Source organism: Anolis carolinensis, unplaced genomic scaffold (assembly GCF_035594765.1).
Source record: "Anolis carolinensis isolate JA03-04 unplaced genomic scaffold, rAnoCar3.1.pri scaffold_10, whole genome shotgun sequence".
Taxonomy (NCBI): Eukaryota; Metazoa; Chordata; class Lepidosauria; order Squamata; family Dactyloidae; genus Anolis; species Anolis carolinensis.
Window position 1 is genome coordinate 8,675,305 of NW_026943821.1, and position 16,439 is coordinate 8,691,743.

General features: G+C 45.8%; 1 protein-coding gene across 2 annotated transcripts in view; it reads left to right on the top strand.

Moving 5' to 3' along the window:
* LOC134293741 (uncharacterized) overlaps window positions 1-13,843 on the top strand; it is a 28,262-nt gene extending 14,419 nt beyond the window's left edge. Inside the window, exons 4-22 of one of the 2 annotated variants that reach the window (XM_062962264.1) lie at window positions 4,599-4,681; window positions 4,883-4,940; window positions 5,048-5,118; window positions 5,276-5,306; window positions 6,086-6,162; window positions 6,245-6,317; window positions 6,644-6,777; window positions 6,902-7,052; window positions 7,163-7,335; window positions 7,450-7,575; window positions 7,669-7,777; window positions 7,909-8,046; window positions 8,187-8,363; window positions 8,488-8,634; window positions 8,728-8,847; window positions 8,938-9,046; window positions 9,275-9,337; window positions 9,452-9,646; window positions 11,399-13,843. In XM_062962264.1, the coding sequence (XP_062818334.1) occupies window positions 4,599-4,681; window positions 4,883-4,940; window positions 5,048-5,118; window positions 5,276-5,306; window positions 6,086-6,162; window positions 6,245-6,317; window positions 6,644-6,777; window positions 6,902-7,052; window positions 7,163-7,335; window positions 7,450-7,575; window positions 7,669-7,777; window positions 7,909-8,046; window positions 8,187-8,363; window positions 8,488-8,634; window positions 8,728-8,847; window positions 8,938-9,046; window positions 9,275-9,337; window positions 9,452-9,639 (2,028 nt within the window). In that variant the 3' untranslated portion in view covers window positions 9,640-9,646; window positions 11,399-13,843. The remainder of the gene's footprint in view (window positions 1-4,598; window positions 4,682-4,882; window positions 4,941-5,047; window positions 5,119-5,275; window positions 5,307-6,085; window positions 6,163-6,244; window positions 6,318-6,643; window positions 6,778-6,901; window positions 7,053-7,162; window positions 7,336-7,449; window positions 7,576-7,668; window positions 7,778-7,908; window positions 8,047-8,186; window positions 8,364-8,487; window positions 8,635-8,727; window positions 8,848-8,937; window positions 9,047-9,274; window positions 9,338-9,451; window positions 9,647-11,398) is intronic. The other variant, XM_062962265.1, reaches the window with a different exon arrangement.
* Window positions 13,844-16,439: the final 2,596 nt, after the last annotated feature.

Consider the following 16,439-nt stretch of genomic DNA (forward strand, 5'->3'; position numbering starts at 1 on the left):
TAGGTTTTCTGTACCTTTGTAAATTACCACCTGAGGAAGACTACACAGTCAAAACTGGTCGTGGATGGTTATAAACTTTGGATTTATTTAAAATTTTGGATTCAAAAAGGATTTACAAACTTGGACATATAGGTTTGAATGCACAGTCTTCTATGTGGAACATGAACTTTGTATCACTGGACTCACAAACCTTGAGTATAAGAGCTAGGCTTTCTATGAACATGTGTATTTGTAACACATTGATGACTGTATATCCTCGAGTATAAGCCGATCCGAATATAAGCCGAGGCACCTATTTTTACCACAAAAAAACTGGGAAAACATTGACTCCAGTATAAGCCGATAGTGGTAAATTTCAGAAATAAAAACAGATACCAATAAAATTACATTAATTGAAGCATCAGTAGGTTAAATGTTTTTGAATATTTACATAAAGCTCTAATTTAAGATAAGATTGTCCAACCCTGATTAAATCATTTTTCTCATCTTCTTCAATGTAAATGTGCTTATGTATCCTTTTAATAATAATAGAGTAAAATAATACATGTCATAATAATAATAAATAATAATACAGGAAAATAATACATGTTGTAATAGAGTAAAATAATAAATATAATAATAATAAGATCAGAGTGAAATAATAACTGTATTAATAATAATAAAAATAGAGTAAAATAAATGTAATAGTAGTAACAATAATAGAGAAAAATAATAAATGTAATAATACAAATAATAATAGAGAAAAATAATAAATGTACCATATATTCCCGAGTATAAGCTGACCCAAATATAAGCCAACGAGGACCCTCACCCGAGTATAAGCCGAGGGGGGCTTTTTCAGTCCTAAAAAAGGGCTGAAAAACTAGGCTTATACTCGAGTATATACAGTATATTGGTTTTAACTGTCATATTTGTTTTGTTTTGGGCTTGGCACCATGTTAGCCACCCCAAGTCCCTTTGGGGAGATGGTGGCAGGATAGAAAAATAAATTCTTCTTCTTCTTCTTCTTCTTCTTCTTCTTCTTATTATTATTATTATTATTATTATTATATTCTTCCCTTCTCACCTCGAAGGGGACTCAGGGTGGAGCACAACATATATATAGCAAACATTCAATGCCAGAACATAAAATAAACCATAAAAATACATAAAGACAAAAATAAGTTATCTTCACATTAAAACCATTATTTAAAACCATGCTTTTAACTAATAGTGGTTTTTATATCCAATGTGTTCCCTGCTTGGGTTTTAATAATGCTGTACTTACTTGGTTTTATCTTGTTTTTAATTATGTTGGTGCTAATCCATGAAATATGTAGTATTTGAAGGGCATATCCTGACATTGATATTTGCAGCATTTTAATGTTTTAATGATTTATATAGGGTTTTAATGGCATGTTTTATATTGTATTTGATGGTCTGGCTTTTGTGTATTTGTTTGTTTGTCTTGCATGCGAAAGACCTATGGTCTAAGCATTAAATACATTTGGTATTTGGTATAGCAAATATTCAATGCCAGAATATAAAATAAACCATAAAAATACATAAACACTAAAATCAGTTATCTTTACATTAAAACCATTATTTAAAACCCGGAAGATCTTAATCTCCGCAATGGTTCATAGAGGGAGATGCATTCAGACAAAATACTGCAGAATGATTGAAGCAGAAATCAATATAATGTTAAATCTACAAATAGCAATAGTTAATAGAAATGTACTACTTGCAAGGATAACAGGAGTGAAGAATATAAAAAAAGAAAAATTGGTTGACAAATTCATAGCATGTGCACAAATTATTTTAGTGAGGGATTGGAAAGGTAAAACAAAATAGACACTGATGAATTGGTATAAGTATATAAATAATATGTTAAATGTGAAAATAACAAATTGCAAATGGAACAATATAAATAAAATTGAAAAGGTTACAATCATTAAGAGGACGTGGGAACCAGTTAGGAATTATTTAGAAAATATGCTAAGATGTGGAGTGGAAAAAATTGGACCGAAATCGATATTTATTTATTTATTTGCCCCATTTATACCCCACCTTTCTCACCCTGAAGGGGACTCAAATGTATTTCAAATGTAACTTCTGTAGTTTACTGTATAAATTGCATGTATAAGGAGGGGAGGGTGGGAGTGGGATAAAACAATAAAATAACAATAAAAAAGACTAAAGGGTGGGCCTTGGACTATTATTTGAATTTGCATGATTTTAATTGATGTTTTAATTGTTTCAATTTTAATTGTACAGTAGAGTCTCACTTATCCAACATAAACGGGCCGGCAGAACGTTGGATAAGCGAATATGTTGGATAATAAGAAGAGATTAAGGAAAAGCCTATTAAACATCAAATTAGGCTATGATTTTACAAATGAAGCACCAAAACATCATGTTATACAACAAATTTGACAGAAAAAGTAGTTCAATACACAGTAATGTTATGCTGTATTTACTGTATTTACGAATTTAGCACCAAAATATCACGATATATTGAAAACATTGACTACAAAAATGCGTTGGATAATCCAGAACGTTGGATAAGCGAGTGTTGGATAAGTGAGACTCTACTGTAATTGTTTATTTTGGAATTGTGTGTTGTTAACATCGAATTGTTGCCTGTTGAGTCCTTTTCAGGGTGAGAAGGGCAGGGTACAAATATGGGAAATAAATAGAAGGGGCCCCAAGGGCCATCCAGTCCAACCCCTTCTGCCAGACAGGAAGGCCCACCCAATCCCTCCTAACAGATGGCCATCCCTTTTGACACATCCAACCTCTGCCTAGAAGCCTCCAGAGAAGAAAACTCCCACACACTTTCTTTGAAAATCTCACAATCTTGGTGAATGAAGGGGATGCTGTGGGTGCAGCACATCTTGATTTCAGGAAGGCCTTTGGGAAGGTTCCCCAAGACACACAGAAGCCAGTAGAATGTGGGCGAGACAGTGCTCCTGTCAGGTAGATCAGGAATTGTTTCACAGGCCGAAGCCAGAGGATGCTTCTGTCCAGTGGCTCCTCTTTCTTCATCCTGGAGAGAAGGGACCAGTGGGGCACCATCAAGAGGGTCCTGTCCTGGGCCTTTAAGGGCTATGCATCGTCTTCATTGAGGACTTGGATGATGGAATCCATGTGAAAAGGACTTAGGAGTTTTAATAGACCGCAAACTGAACACGAGTCAAGGGTGTGATGCAGCAGCTTTAAAAGCCCATGCGATTCTAGGTTGCATCAATAGAAGCATAGTGTTGAGATGGAGGGAAGTCCTAGTCCTAACATGCTATGCTAGATAGATAGATAGATAGATAGATAGATAGATAGATAGTAAAGGTAAAGGTTTTCCCCTGACGTTAAGTCCAGTCATGTCTGACTCTGGGGGTTGGTGCTCATCTCCATTTCTAAGGCGAAGAGCCGGCGTTGTCAATAGACACCTCCAAGGTCATGTGGCCGGCATGACTGCATGGAGCACCGTTACCTTCCCGCGGGAGCGGTACCTATTGATCTACTCACATAGGCATGTTTTCGAACTGCTAGGTTGGCAGGAGCTGGAGCTAACAGCGGCCGCTCACGCCGCTCCCGGGGCTTGAACCTGGGACCTTTCGGTCTCCAGCTCAGTGCTTTTACACACTCTGCCACCGGGGCTCCTATATATATATATATATATATATATATATATATATATACACACACACACACACACACACACACACACACACAATATAATTTACAATAATATATAATAATTATAACATATTGTATATACATATAATATTCATAATATTATATTGTAATACGATATAATACTAATAATACAATATAATAATATTAATTATATATTATATTTTACATGTAATATTACTAATAATATTACAATATATAGATACAGTACAATATAGTAATTTATTGCCAGTATTGTACTATGCTAATAATATAATATTGTATGTAAATTTAATTTGTAAGCCGCTCTGAGTCCCCTTCGGGGTGAGAAGGGCGGCATATAAATGTAGCAAATAAATAAATAAATAAATAATACAATAGAGTCTCACTTATCCAACATAAACGGGCTGGCAGAACGTTGGATAAACGAATATATTGGATAATAAGGAGGGGTTAAGGAAAAGCCTTTTAAACATCAAATTAGGTTATGATTTTACAAATTAAGCACCAAAACATCATGTTATACAACAAATTTGACAGAAAAAGTAGTTCAATATGCAGTAATGCTATGTAGTAATTACTGTATTTACGAATTTAGCACCAAAATATCACGATGTATTGAAAACATTGACTACAAAAATGCGTTGGATAATCCAGAACATTGGATAAATGAGACTCTACTGTAGTCTCACTTTGCTTTGCTTTGCTCAGACTTCTTCACTTAGAATAACCCTGTGTCCAGTTCTGAGCAAAGCAATTCAAGAAGGCTGTTGACAAATCCTAGCAGCCTCTGGCAGTGTAGTCAATGGGGAAGAATGCTGGGGGTGACAGTCCAAACTTTACTGGGGATTCCAGTTCTTAGAAACAGAGGGGGGTGGAAAGAGGGAGATTGACGCAGAGAAGCCCTTCTTTGGTGGAACCTTGAGTTTCCCTTTCTTTCTTTGCAGTTTCTGGGGAGAGAGAAGCTCCCCTGGGAGGCTAGCAGCCTTCAGGCGGAGCGTAAGAACCAGACCTCAGAGAGTGCAGAGAGGTACCTCCTATTCATGTTTTGGGGGGAAGGCCAGGCTGGGGGTTGGGGTTTTTGGGGCCCAGAGATCTGGAGGGGGGCATCCCAGGACGCCGCCTTCTTCCCAGGGGCTGGCAAGGGCCTTGGGATGGGGCTGGCCTTGGGAATGGAAGGGAGAAGGCGGCCAGGGATCTCAAACTCTTCTTCTTTCCCTTGTCCTTCTAGCAGCTTCCTCTCGGAGCAAATCCTGACTTCACCAAAGGACAAACAACCCATAGAGTTGGTGAGTGAAAGAAGGGGGCTGGAAAGGGAAGAGCTTGCCTTTCTCCTTCCTTCGGGAGATGGGTTCTTGCTCAGAGCATCCACTTCTCTCTTCTTTCTCCTCAACAGGGTTCAAAGGAAGTTGGGATCCCTTCGGAGGTCCTGGAGGAGGGGGCGGCCCGGGCCCTCGATACAGAGAGGTAGGTCCTTCCCATGGCAGGCGGAGGTCCCCTCTACCCCCCAAGTGAGGCCAAGGGGGCCTCGCATGCAGCCCTATTCCAGGGGGTTTGGTGGGCTCCACCTGAGAGATAGGAGAGAACTTCTTCTGACCTTGCTTTCTTGTCTCTCTCCTTGCAGTGTCCATGAGCCCCCTCTGAAGACATCGACGGTAAGAGAGGGAAGGGGGTGATCAAAACGGGGGGGCTGCTTCCTCTCCATCCCCACACCTCTTTTCCTCTCCCCACCACACCTTTTATTGTGGTAATCTCTGAGCGGTTAGACTCAATTTATCCCTCTCTGGGGGAGATTCCACCAAAAGTGTAGCAGAGTAGCAAAAGCAGACTTTCAAAAACAGCAGATACTTACACGCGGTGAGCAAAGAGAAGCCTTTTTCTGTTAGGATGGCTATCGATTGCAGAGGCTCAGTAAAAGTTCAAAAAACATTTATTCAGGTAAAAAGAATTCCATTGTAGATAGAAAGGTTTGGGAGCTGTCTAGCTTTCTAGACTAGTTTCTAAGGAAAAATAAGAAAGGAAAAATAACAAACATCTAGATAGTCACATCTTGCCTAGAGGGACAGCAAGATGCTGCTATTAGCTTGAAGAACAAAGAGAGAAGAAACTGAACCAAAATGGTTCCGAACTCATGGTCCAGTTTATTGGGGCCATAAAACATTCTGACCAATGAGAAGTTAGTGTCCCTGAAGATTCACATTTCTACTAACATCAAAGTAAGGGATGTGAGGTAAACAGGAGGGAAAGGATTCCCTCAATCTAGTCCTATCATCTATCTGACTACATCTAGACTTGAGTGGTCCAGGGTGATTCCCAACTCCTACTCTAGTCTTCCTCCCCTGGGCTGTCTTCCCATTCCTTCCCTTTTGGCCCCACACCCATGAGGGAAGGGGGCAGCCCCAATTTCACTCCTCTTCTCCCTTGTCTTTTACAGGACTCCGAAGCGGCAACGCTGGCTGACATCCCCAGCCTGGAGGATGAGGTGTGGGACCCTCTCCCCAGTACAAGCAGGTGCGTTGCCCTTCGCCAGGAGGGGTGACCATTGCCCCCCTTCTTGTCTTACCAGGTCTCACCTCTTGTGCCTCTCTTCCAGCTCCGTAGGACCCGGCGAAGATGAAGATCCTGCCCTGCACCCGAGGAGATGGTCCTCCCTGGACCCAGAACAGGTAAAGCTTAGAGTTCCCCCTGGCGAGGCCTGCAGCCACCACCAAGGAGGCATCGCCCAACGCCTTTCTCAGGATGCCCCATCGACCTTCTAGATGGCAGGTTTGTCGAGAGATGTCCAGCCTTCAGGTAGGCTGCTCTTCTCAACTCCTGCCATTCCCCAGTGGTCTCTTTGGCCACTGGAAAGGTATGTAGGGACCCCAATGCCCAGTTCCTTCCAGCAAGCATCACACACGCATTCACCTGCCACTGCTCTCCCTGCACTTTTGGCCCAGGAGCCTTTCCATGGCTGCCAGGTGCCATTGTTTCTCTTCTTTTTTCTTCACAGGCAAAACAACACCTACACCATCTTTGCCTGCTGGTCTGCAGTTCCTCCTCTGCAGAGGTCACGCAGGCAGTGGATTACGTGGCCCGAAAACATCTAAAGATGGCCACGGACCACTTTCTGGAGTCCGGCGGGAGGTAAGGGAGCTGGGCCTGGGGGTGCCACTCCCCTATTCCCAGGGGGCCCTGAGCGGTCTCCCCATAGGGTTGGAGCCAAGGCTGACCCTGACCTTGGCTCCCTCTTCCCTTTCTTCATTCACAGGGCATGTGGTGAATTAGTAAGCGCCGTACTCAATTCACCATATTGTTGCCTGGAAGCGGCGCTGGACCTGTTCCTGGCCAAGGTAAAGGAGGGACCTTGGCTGGCCCAGGAGGGCGAGGAACAGGGCAGCCCTACTTTTGATGCGGTCACGGTAAGGACCTCCCCACCTGCACCCTGTTTTTAGGGGGCTGGGGAAGGAGAACGGGGCCCCTTCTTTCTTGACCTTTCCTTGCATTTGAGCCTCCTTCTTTCTCTCCGCAGGCAAGAGCGACGCGGGCCATCGGCGGGATCATCAGACACATCAGGGACAGCACGCGCCTGGAGGGGTGGTTCCTGGAGCTTCTGCTCGCCTTGGTGACCAACTTCATCGAGGTCACAAGGCCTGGGTTGGAGGCACCCAGCAGGAACCAGAGCAACAGCTACGTTCCTCCAGAGTAAGGAGAGGGTGGGGAGGAAGGGTCTGCGGGACTCCCAGCCCTTTTGGGGGGCTGAAGGGGGACTCAGACCCTTCACTAGTAAGTAAGCCTTTTTCTTTCTTTCTTTTTCAGAGAACTGGCGAATATCATCATCGTGCTAGTGAAGAGGGTGGCACCGAAGTCCTTCAACAGGACCTCCGAGTGGATGCTAGAAGACGACCCAAGCATCTGCCCTGAGGGGATAGCCCTCCAGTTGCGGTAAGGAGCTAAGGGCTGATGGAGGTTCAGGGAGGAAGCCCAGCTTGTTCTCTCTGGCTGGGTTCCCTCACAGGGGTCTTTCTTGTCTTCCAGGAGCCTCCTCAAGTCCTCCTCCTCCTCCCTAGTCCAGCACCTGCATTCCATCTGGGAGAAAGAAGCGCCGCTGGAGCATTCGGCCGGCGTGGTGGCCTTCTATATCCAGGTGAGAAGGGTTGTTCAGCCAGGGTTATGGGTTGGAAGGGGCCTTAGGGCAAGGCTGGGGAGACAAGGAGAGGAGAGGCAGTGCTTCCCTTCCTAGCTCCAGCCCTTCATGCTTCTCTTCTTGTCTTTCAGCTGCTGAAGATCGGCCAGCGCCCACACTCCTCGGAGAAGACCTGGGCACTGCTGACGGCCTGGCTTCAACATCACAGCCTGGCCGTCCAACATCAGAGCAGGCAGGGCCTTCTCCTGCTCTGCGAGACATACTGGGAGGTAAGCCAGGCAGAGCCCAGGCTCTATGCACCAGAGAGAGGCTCTTGTGATCATAGGAAGGACCTTCCCCAAACAAGGGGGAAGGCCTATGGTCGGGAGTTCTCTGCATTGAATGTATCCTCCTTTCTCTCTCTTTTCAGACCATGGGCCTTCAGGAACTCCTAGACGGCATCATCGGCGGAATGCAATCACCGCACACTAACATCGCCATGGAGTTCCTGAACCTGGCTGGCCAGCTGGAGCCCCTGCTGCATATTGAAGACCGGGCCCTTGCGAAGGTTCACCTAACTGCCACGTGCCGCCGCCTCTTCCACCATGTGAGTCTTAACCCCTGGGCCTTTTTGGGGAGGGCGCTGGCTCCCCCCTCTCCCCAAGCCCTGAGAAGGGGCTTCATGCGAAGAAACAGGGAGTATAGGGTCTCCTTTTCCTTCTCCCTTTTAGGAGGCGGCCAACATCCGAACGGCAGCCCTCGAATGCTTCCGGCATTTCATCTGGCGCCCGGGACATCCTCTTCAGGAGCGTCAAACCATCAGTGACCTCCTGGTGGTGCTGATGCATGTGGAGGATGAGGATGAGGAGGTGGCCAAGGTAGGCGGGAGGGAGGCCCAGTGCTGGGGCTCAGGAGGGAGGGAAGGTAGGAAGGAAAGTGGAACTGACTCAGCTTTCTTCTTTTCTTTGCAGACTGCGAGGGAGACCCTCAGGGAGGCGGCGGACGTCCTGAATTGGCACCTGAAGGACAGCGTTCTGGCGGAGGACACCTTCAGCTTACAGGAGCTGCTGCATAAGATCTCCAAGCGCCTGGTGAGTGCCCACCCTGAGGCATGGGAGTCAAGGGTCCTTATGCCCGGTGGGCAGAAGGAGCCCCCTTTTTGACCCCTGTCTCTTCTCTAGATCCATCATTGCCGCCCCAGGAAAGAGTTGGAGGAACAGGTGTATGGCTGCCTCCGTATCTTTAAAAGCCAACGTCCATCGGCTAGAAAGGTGGCAGCCATGTTAGTCGGTAAGGAACTGGGAGGGTCTTGGCCCCCTTTGTGCCCACTCCTGGCCTCCAGATCCGCCTTTGGGGCAGCAGGAGGGGCCTCTTCCCCCCTTCTGGGGATCCTGAGCCTCTTTGGGGAGAACAAAGTTCAGGTTCCCCTTCCTCCCCCTGGGCCCTCTGGGTCTTCCCCTTCCTTGGGTCTAGGGTGGGGGTCTTTGCTCATGGAAGTGGTCCCTCTCTTCTCTCCAGGCCACATTCTGCACAAGAACTACAAGATGTGTGCCGACAGGAACCTCTACACCTACCACGCCTGTAAGTGGGGCCTGAGAGGCGCTGGGCCTTGGGGAGAGAGCCTCCCGGGGGGTCCATGGGCCACCCCTCACCTGCTAACCTGCCTTTCCTCCTCCTTTCCTCTCTTCCTTCCAGGGCTGATCAACCTCCTTGAAGACCGTGACCCTGAAGTCAGGCGAGTTGGCAGGGAGACTAAGACCATCCTTGCCAGGGTCACTGCCCTACACCACCGACAAGGGCTGCGGGCTGCTCTTCGGCGCTTGGCGGCTCCCTGCAGGCGGGAGAGGTACCCCCCAGAGTACGCCAAGAGGCCACCCGCCTGATGGACTGGTAAGAGAGGGAGGGAGGAAAAGAAGGAGGGAGGAAGGGAGGGGGAGGAGGAAATGGAGGAAGGAGGGAAAAGAGGAAGCAATGGGGAAGGGAGGGAGGAGGTAAGAAGGGTTGTAGGAGGAATAGAGGGAGAGAAGGAAGGGAGGATGGAGAAAGGAAGGAGGGAGTGAGGGAGGAAATGGGGAGAGGGAGGGAGGGTGGAAAAAAGAGAGAAGGAAGGAAGGAGGGAGAAAGGGAAGGAGGGAGGGTTAGTGGGACTGATGGAAGGAAGGGAGGGAGGAAGGAAGGACGGAAGGAAGGAAAGGAAAGAAAGAAAGAAAGAAAGCAAGAAGGAAAGAAAGGAAGGAAGGAAGGAAGGAAGAAAGGAAGAAAGAAAGAAAGAGAAAGAAGGAAAGGAGGAAGGAAAAAAGAAGAAAAAAAGAAGGAAGGAAAGAAAAAAGAATGAAGGAAAGAAAGGAAGAAAGAAAGAAAGAAAAAAGAATGAAGGAAAGGAAGGAAGGAAGGAAGGAAGGAAGGAAGGAAGGAAGGAAGAGAAAGAAGGAAAGGAGGAAGGAAAGGAGGAAAGAAAGAAAAGGAAAGAAAGAAGGAAGGAAAGAAGGAAGAAAAAAAGAAGAAAAAAAGAAGGAAAGAAAGAAAAAAGAATGAAGGAAAGAAAAGGAAAGAAAGAAGGAAGGAAAGAAGGAAGGAAAAAAGAAAAAAAAGAAGGAAAGAAAGAAAAAAGAATGAAGGAAAGAAAGAAAGGAAGAAAGAAAGCAAGCAAGCAAGCAAGCAAGCAAGAAAGAAAGAAAGAAAGAAAGAAAGAAAGAGAAAGGAGGAAAGGAGGAAAGAAAGAAAGAAAGAAAGAAAAGAAGGAAAGAAGGAAGGAAGGAAAGAAGGAAGGAAAAAAAGAAGAAAAAAGAAGGAAAGAAAGAAAAAAGAATGAAGGAAAGGAAGGAAGGAAGGAAGGAAGAAAAAGAAAGAAGGAAAGGAGGAAGGAAAGGAAGAAAGGAAGAAAGGAAGAAAGGAAGAAAGGAAGAAAGAAAGAAAGAAAGAAAGAAAGAAAGAAAGAAAGAAAGAAAGAAAGAAGGAAGGAAAGAAGGAAGGAAGGAAAGAAAAAAAGAATGAAGGAAAGAAGGAAAGGAAAGAAAAGAAAAGAAAGAAAAGAAGGAGAGGAAAGGAAGGAAGGAAGGAAAGGAAAGAAAGAAAAGAAGGAAAGGAAGAAAGGAAAGGAAAGGAAAGAAAGAAAATAAGGAAAGGAAAGGAAAGAAGGAAGGAAGGAAGGAAGGAAGGAAGGAAGGAAGGAAGGAAAGGAAAGGAAAGGAAAGGAAAGGAAAGGAAAGGAAAGGAAAGGAAAGGAAAGGAAAGGAAAGGAAAGGAAAGGAAAGGAAAGGAAAGGAAAGGAAGAAAAGAAGGAAAGGAAGAAAAGAAGGAAAGGAAGGAAGGAAAGGAAGAAAGGAGAGGAAAGGAAAGGAAAGGAAGAAAGGAGCTCAGTCAACAGTATTAGGTCTGATCTGCCTGGAGTGTAGAGACTCCAAGCGCACACGGAAACACAGGCAGCGGAGACTCTTAGGGCAGAGAGGGGAGAAGAGAAGAGAGGGGAGAAGAGAAGAGAGGGGAGAAGAGAAGAGAGGGGAGAAGAGAAGAGAGGGGAGAAGAGAAGAGAGGGGAGCAAGGGAGCCAAGGGAGGTGCGCCTTGGGGTCTCCTTCAGCTGAGGCCCAAAGAGAGGCACCAGTAGAAGGAGACCCAAGCCCTGCTTTCTCTCCCTTTTGCAGGAACACCACGATCCCATGAGCGCCCGCCCGGAACACCTCCGCTCCAGCTGTGCCGCATCACCAAAGGGAAGTAGCGTTCAGGAGGTGGGAGTCTGCCCAGCCCTGGCCCAGGGAAGCCCTGCCCCCCCCCCCCCACACACACACAGAAGCCCCGCTCCCATTCTGGGCCCCATTGTCACCCTGGGGCCCTTGGGAGCAGAGCAGAGCAGAGCAGAGCAGAGAAGGAAGACCACCCAGGCCCCTCTGCTGTGCTCTGTTCTGTTCTTTTCTGTGTGGGGTTTGGGGGCCTGGAGGGGAGGGGCCACCACTTGCACCCTGGGCCTTCCTCTTCCACCTGGGCTGGGCCCCCGCCTCCTTTGACCTACGCCCCCCCTCCCTGACCCCTCCCTCTCGGCCTGGGATGCCACCACCGCCCCCTCCCTCCCTCCCTTCTCCAAGGTGGCATCCCCCCAAGGGCGCTTCTCCCTCCCTCTTGCCCACCCAGATGTGCCGCCCCTCCTCCCCTCCCTCCTCCTTCCCCCCCAAACAACCCCATTGCCCCCTCCTCTGTCCCCACCCCATCCAAAGGGTCAAGGGGAGGGGCAGGGGGTCTCAGCCCCTCCATCTGTCCGGGCATCTCGGGAGGCTCAGCTCCATTTGGGGAAAGGTGGCCATTTCTCCATCCATGGTGCTGTGTCTCCCGATGGGCTGAGATCCCCCTTGGGTTCCCCTTGCCCCCCCCCCCCCCCGCCTCTCTGCTCACCTGGATTCACCCGGAAGGAGGCCTGGCTGCTGGGAGCCAATAAGGAGGAGGAGGAGGGGTGGCGGACTCTATTGACACCACTCTGCGCTTCTTGCAGGGCCACTCCAGATGGATGAAGAAAGGGACAGTGACCTTCGTGGGAACACCGAGGGACACACCATCAAAGGACCCTGGTCATCGAGGGACATGCCATCAAGGGACCCGGGCCCTGACCTTCGAGGGACCATGACCACCGAGGGACAGTTGACATCAAAGGACCCTGGTCATCGAGGGACGTAACAACAAGGGTGCCGGGCCCTGACCTTCGAGGGACCGTGACCATCGAGGGACACGTAACATCCATGGACCCTGACTGGCGCCTGCAGGAAGAAGACAGAAGACAGGACTTCTTTATTTGTTTTATTGTTAAATTTTAAAATGTGTATGTACTTTTTTTAAAATGTGTATGTGCTGTTTTTAAAATGTGTATGTTTTTAATATATTTATTATTGTCTTGTGTGGGAGAGGATTCCACTCCCCTGCGAAAGCGCCGCTCTTCCCCTTTGGCTTCTAGGGCTGCCTCCTGTGAATCCGGGGCTGGCCGTGGAGGGAGGGAGGCCCAGGCCTCTCTTGCAGCGGAGGGTTCCCAAGGCCCTCCTCCCTCCTCTGCAAACCCCAGGACTCACAGCCCAGCGCCGGAGGGGAAGAGCCGCCCTTGAGCAGCTCAGTGAAAGAAACCCCCCACTCTCGGTTTATTGTAATTTAAAATTATATCATTATATTATTTAATGTAGAATTAGAATAAATGTAATACTTTATTTTTAATTTAGCATTTTCCATATTATTTAATGTGTAATTAGAATAAATATAGCCTTTTCCTTTTAATTTAGCATTTTCCATATTATTTAATGTGTTATTAGAATAAATATAACCTTTTCCTTTTAATTTAGCATTTTCCATGAATTCCTTTGGGGAGGGAGACCCAAACTCAGGCCCCATCAACACTGACCCTTTCATGCAGGTTGAACTGCGTATGAGGCTGGGTTTATACTGCCTTCTATCCCAGGACCTGATCCCAGATTGTCTGCTTATTATGAGTCTGGGAAAAACAGATAGTCTGGGATCAGATCCTTGGATATATAGGGCAGTATAGATCCAACCTGAATATATTATACAGTTCAAACTGCATGAAATGACAGTGTAGATAAGGCTGTCGGCCCCATCTAAACTGCCATATAATCCTGCTTCAGAATGCATATTAACTGTATTTCAAAATGGATTATATGGCAGTTTAGACAAGGCCTAAGAAGAAGAAGTTAGAGAAGATGATAGTACTAAAGTGTAGGGGAGATCGACACTGTCCTATTTCACAGGATCTGATCCCAGATTATCTGCTTTAAACTGGATTATTTGAGTCTACACTGCCAAATAATCTGGGATCAGATCCTGGGGTAAGGGGCAGTGTGGAAGGGAATGTAGTTGGTGCAAATATAGTCCTGGGCTTACAGTGGGGGAAGGCCCAGGCTTCTCTGGCGGAGGGTTCCCAAGGCCCTCCTCCCTCCACTGCAAATCCTAGGACTTTCAGCTCAGCGTTGGAGAAGAACTGCCCTTGAACCGAACAATGAGAGTATCCCTTATGCTCTGTTTTTTGTAGTTTACCTTCTATGATTGTATCGTATAATGTTGTAGTATTTAATAGAATAAATGTACTGCTTTATTTTTAATTTGGTGCTTTCCTTGGATTCCTTTGGGGAGGAGGAGAGAAACCCAAATTATCAGAACATGTAACTCAGGTCCCACCTAGTCTGCCATATAATGCAGTTCAAACTGTATTATATGGTGAGTGTTGGCTCATATAATGCAATCTAACGCAGTTATATGAATCTACACTAACCATATAATACAGTTTGAACTGCATTAAATTGACAGCATAGGCGAGGCCTAAGAAGAAATGAAAATGCTAGTGTTTGGTTTATGCAAATATTTGTGTCATTACACTGTGTCATGTTAAGATCATTTTGTGACTGTGATGGCATGCTGTGTAAATAAAATCTGCATTTTTTTAAGAAAAACTCTTTGTGTGTGTTTATAAATGTTTTTCTGGGGGAAACATTCCTTATGGAAATGCAAAACTGGGGGGAATAGCGAACCCTATCATAATGAATGACATCCTCCACGTTATTCTGACTTGTTACGATGGGCAGAATAGAAATATTTGTCCCTTGGAACATAGCCATACTCAGGGTGAATTATCTCTCTCTTTTTTTTGGTCCCAAATGGAAGGACAAGGCAATGTCTTGGCAAGTGAGCCGGGATTTGCTGGATAGGGAATTAATCGATTGATCCCGGGTCACATTGGAAGCAGATGGAACTGAGAGAAAGCTGGGAAAGCCGCATGCAATTTCATCAGTCGCGTATAGGTATATATATATCTGTTTATGAATGATGGAACAGCAAGCAGCTTTCCTGGTTTGTCCTCTCTAAATATCATTTTATATATCCACACACACACATTGGGCATATAAAATATTTAGGGAGAATGAATCAAGCACATATACAACACCATGCAAAAATAGAACATATCAGATGCACAACACACTTTATAGCTACGGTACTAACCTACAACTAAACTTCTACATACAGCAAAGTATAAATGGCTTCAACCTTCCCAACTTGCTGGTTATAATAGTCAAAACCCAGAAATTTCCTCTATGGAAAAAAAATATTAATTGATCATAAGCGTATTCCTTATCAAGGCTGTGTTGGTAGAAGCAGAGAATTCGTCTTCTCAAATTCTTCTAATATGTCTATATTTGAAAATGAATGATCCCAATTCTTTAAAGAATAAATAAAAATAAAGCATGAGACTTTACTTTGTTCCAGTTTTGGGGTCTGTAGTTCTTTCTGCATCTGAGAGAAAGAGATCTGCAAATGCTTCCAATTAATTATTTCCTGCCCATAGTTGAAGAAAATCCTCCTCTTTGGGACTACAATTCCAAAAATCCCCCGGCAGCAGGACTTGTTGGATTTTCTGGGATCTGTAGTACAAAAGGAAATAAAAGAAGCCAGAAACCTATCGCTATTTCTGACTAGGAAAGTCCATTGAATCAATGTATTTATTCATCAAATCATTCGTTCCAAGAGCCTGCACTGGTTTGGATTAATGATAATATTTTTCCCAATCTCTCCTCTTTTTTGGTCTGAACCAAATCAAAGAAGAGAATGATCTCTGTAACCAAAGAACGAGGCTAAAACATCATGTGTTTTCAGAGGCTGTGACGCAAATTGATCTTCATGAAAGCTCATGCAAATATAAACCAATGAGTCTCAATGGTGCTGCTGGAGCCTTTCATCTGCACCCATTTTTCGTTTTATGCCAGAGCAGAATAACAGCGTGATCTTTTTGGAAGCTCAGTCTCCATGGGGCTGGAAATAGTTTCCAAAAAAGGTTCAGCACCGTGGAAAGCTCATTTGGGGTTTGTAACTTCTTGAAAAGCTCACCAAAACAAAAATCACAATTTTGAAAGCCAGCAGAGGGCATGGATGGTTTATACAAAAGACCCCTCCCAACGCCACAATCAGGCCAGATTTGAAAGTCAGAATGGAAAAGATATCTCACTATTTTTAGCAAAATATTTATTAAAGTATTTATTAAAGTGACATTTGCAAATCTGATGACCATCAGGCCATGTCATCATTTCGTTTGCACTAAAAAGCAAAAGTCTTGGACAGGTGGCAGGTGCATTGGTATAGGTAAAGGTAAAGGTTTCCTCTGACGTTTAGTCCAGTTGTGTCCGACTCTGGGGGTTGGTGCTCATCTCCATTTCTAAGCCGAAGAGCCGGCGTTGTCCATAGACTCCTCCAAGGTCATGTGGCATGACTGCATGGAGCGCCGTTACCTTACCGCCAGAGCAATACCTATTGATCTACTCACATTTGCATGTTTTCGAACTGCTAGGTTGGCAGGAGCTGGGGCTTACAGGGTGAACTCATTCCACTCCCAGGATTTGAACCTGGGACCTTTTGGTCCGCAAGTTCAGCAGCTCAGGGCTTTAACACACTGTGCCACCAGGGGTCATATGTCCATCCCTTGGTACGTGGGGTGTTGTGTAGATGTCTTTGGTGTGGTGTGTCCAATCTCTCTCTCCTTCTCTTCTTGTGTGCATGGTGTCTTCTTTCAGTGTGCCTCTGGTGCTGTGTGTCCTATCTCCTTTGCTCTCTTCCCTTCTGCCTGTTGTGTTGGTGCACCCAGTGCCATACGCTTGGTGTGGTGTGTCCAATCTCAATCTCTCTCCTTATGTGCATAGGGTTTTCCTTCTG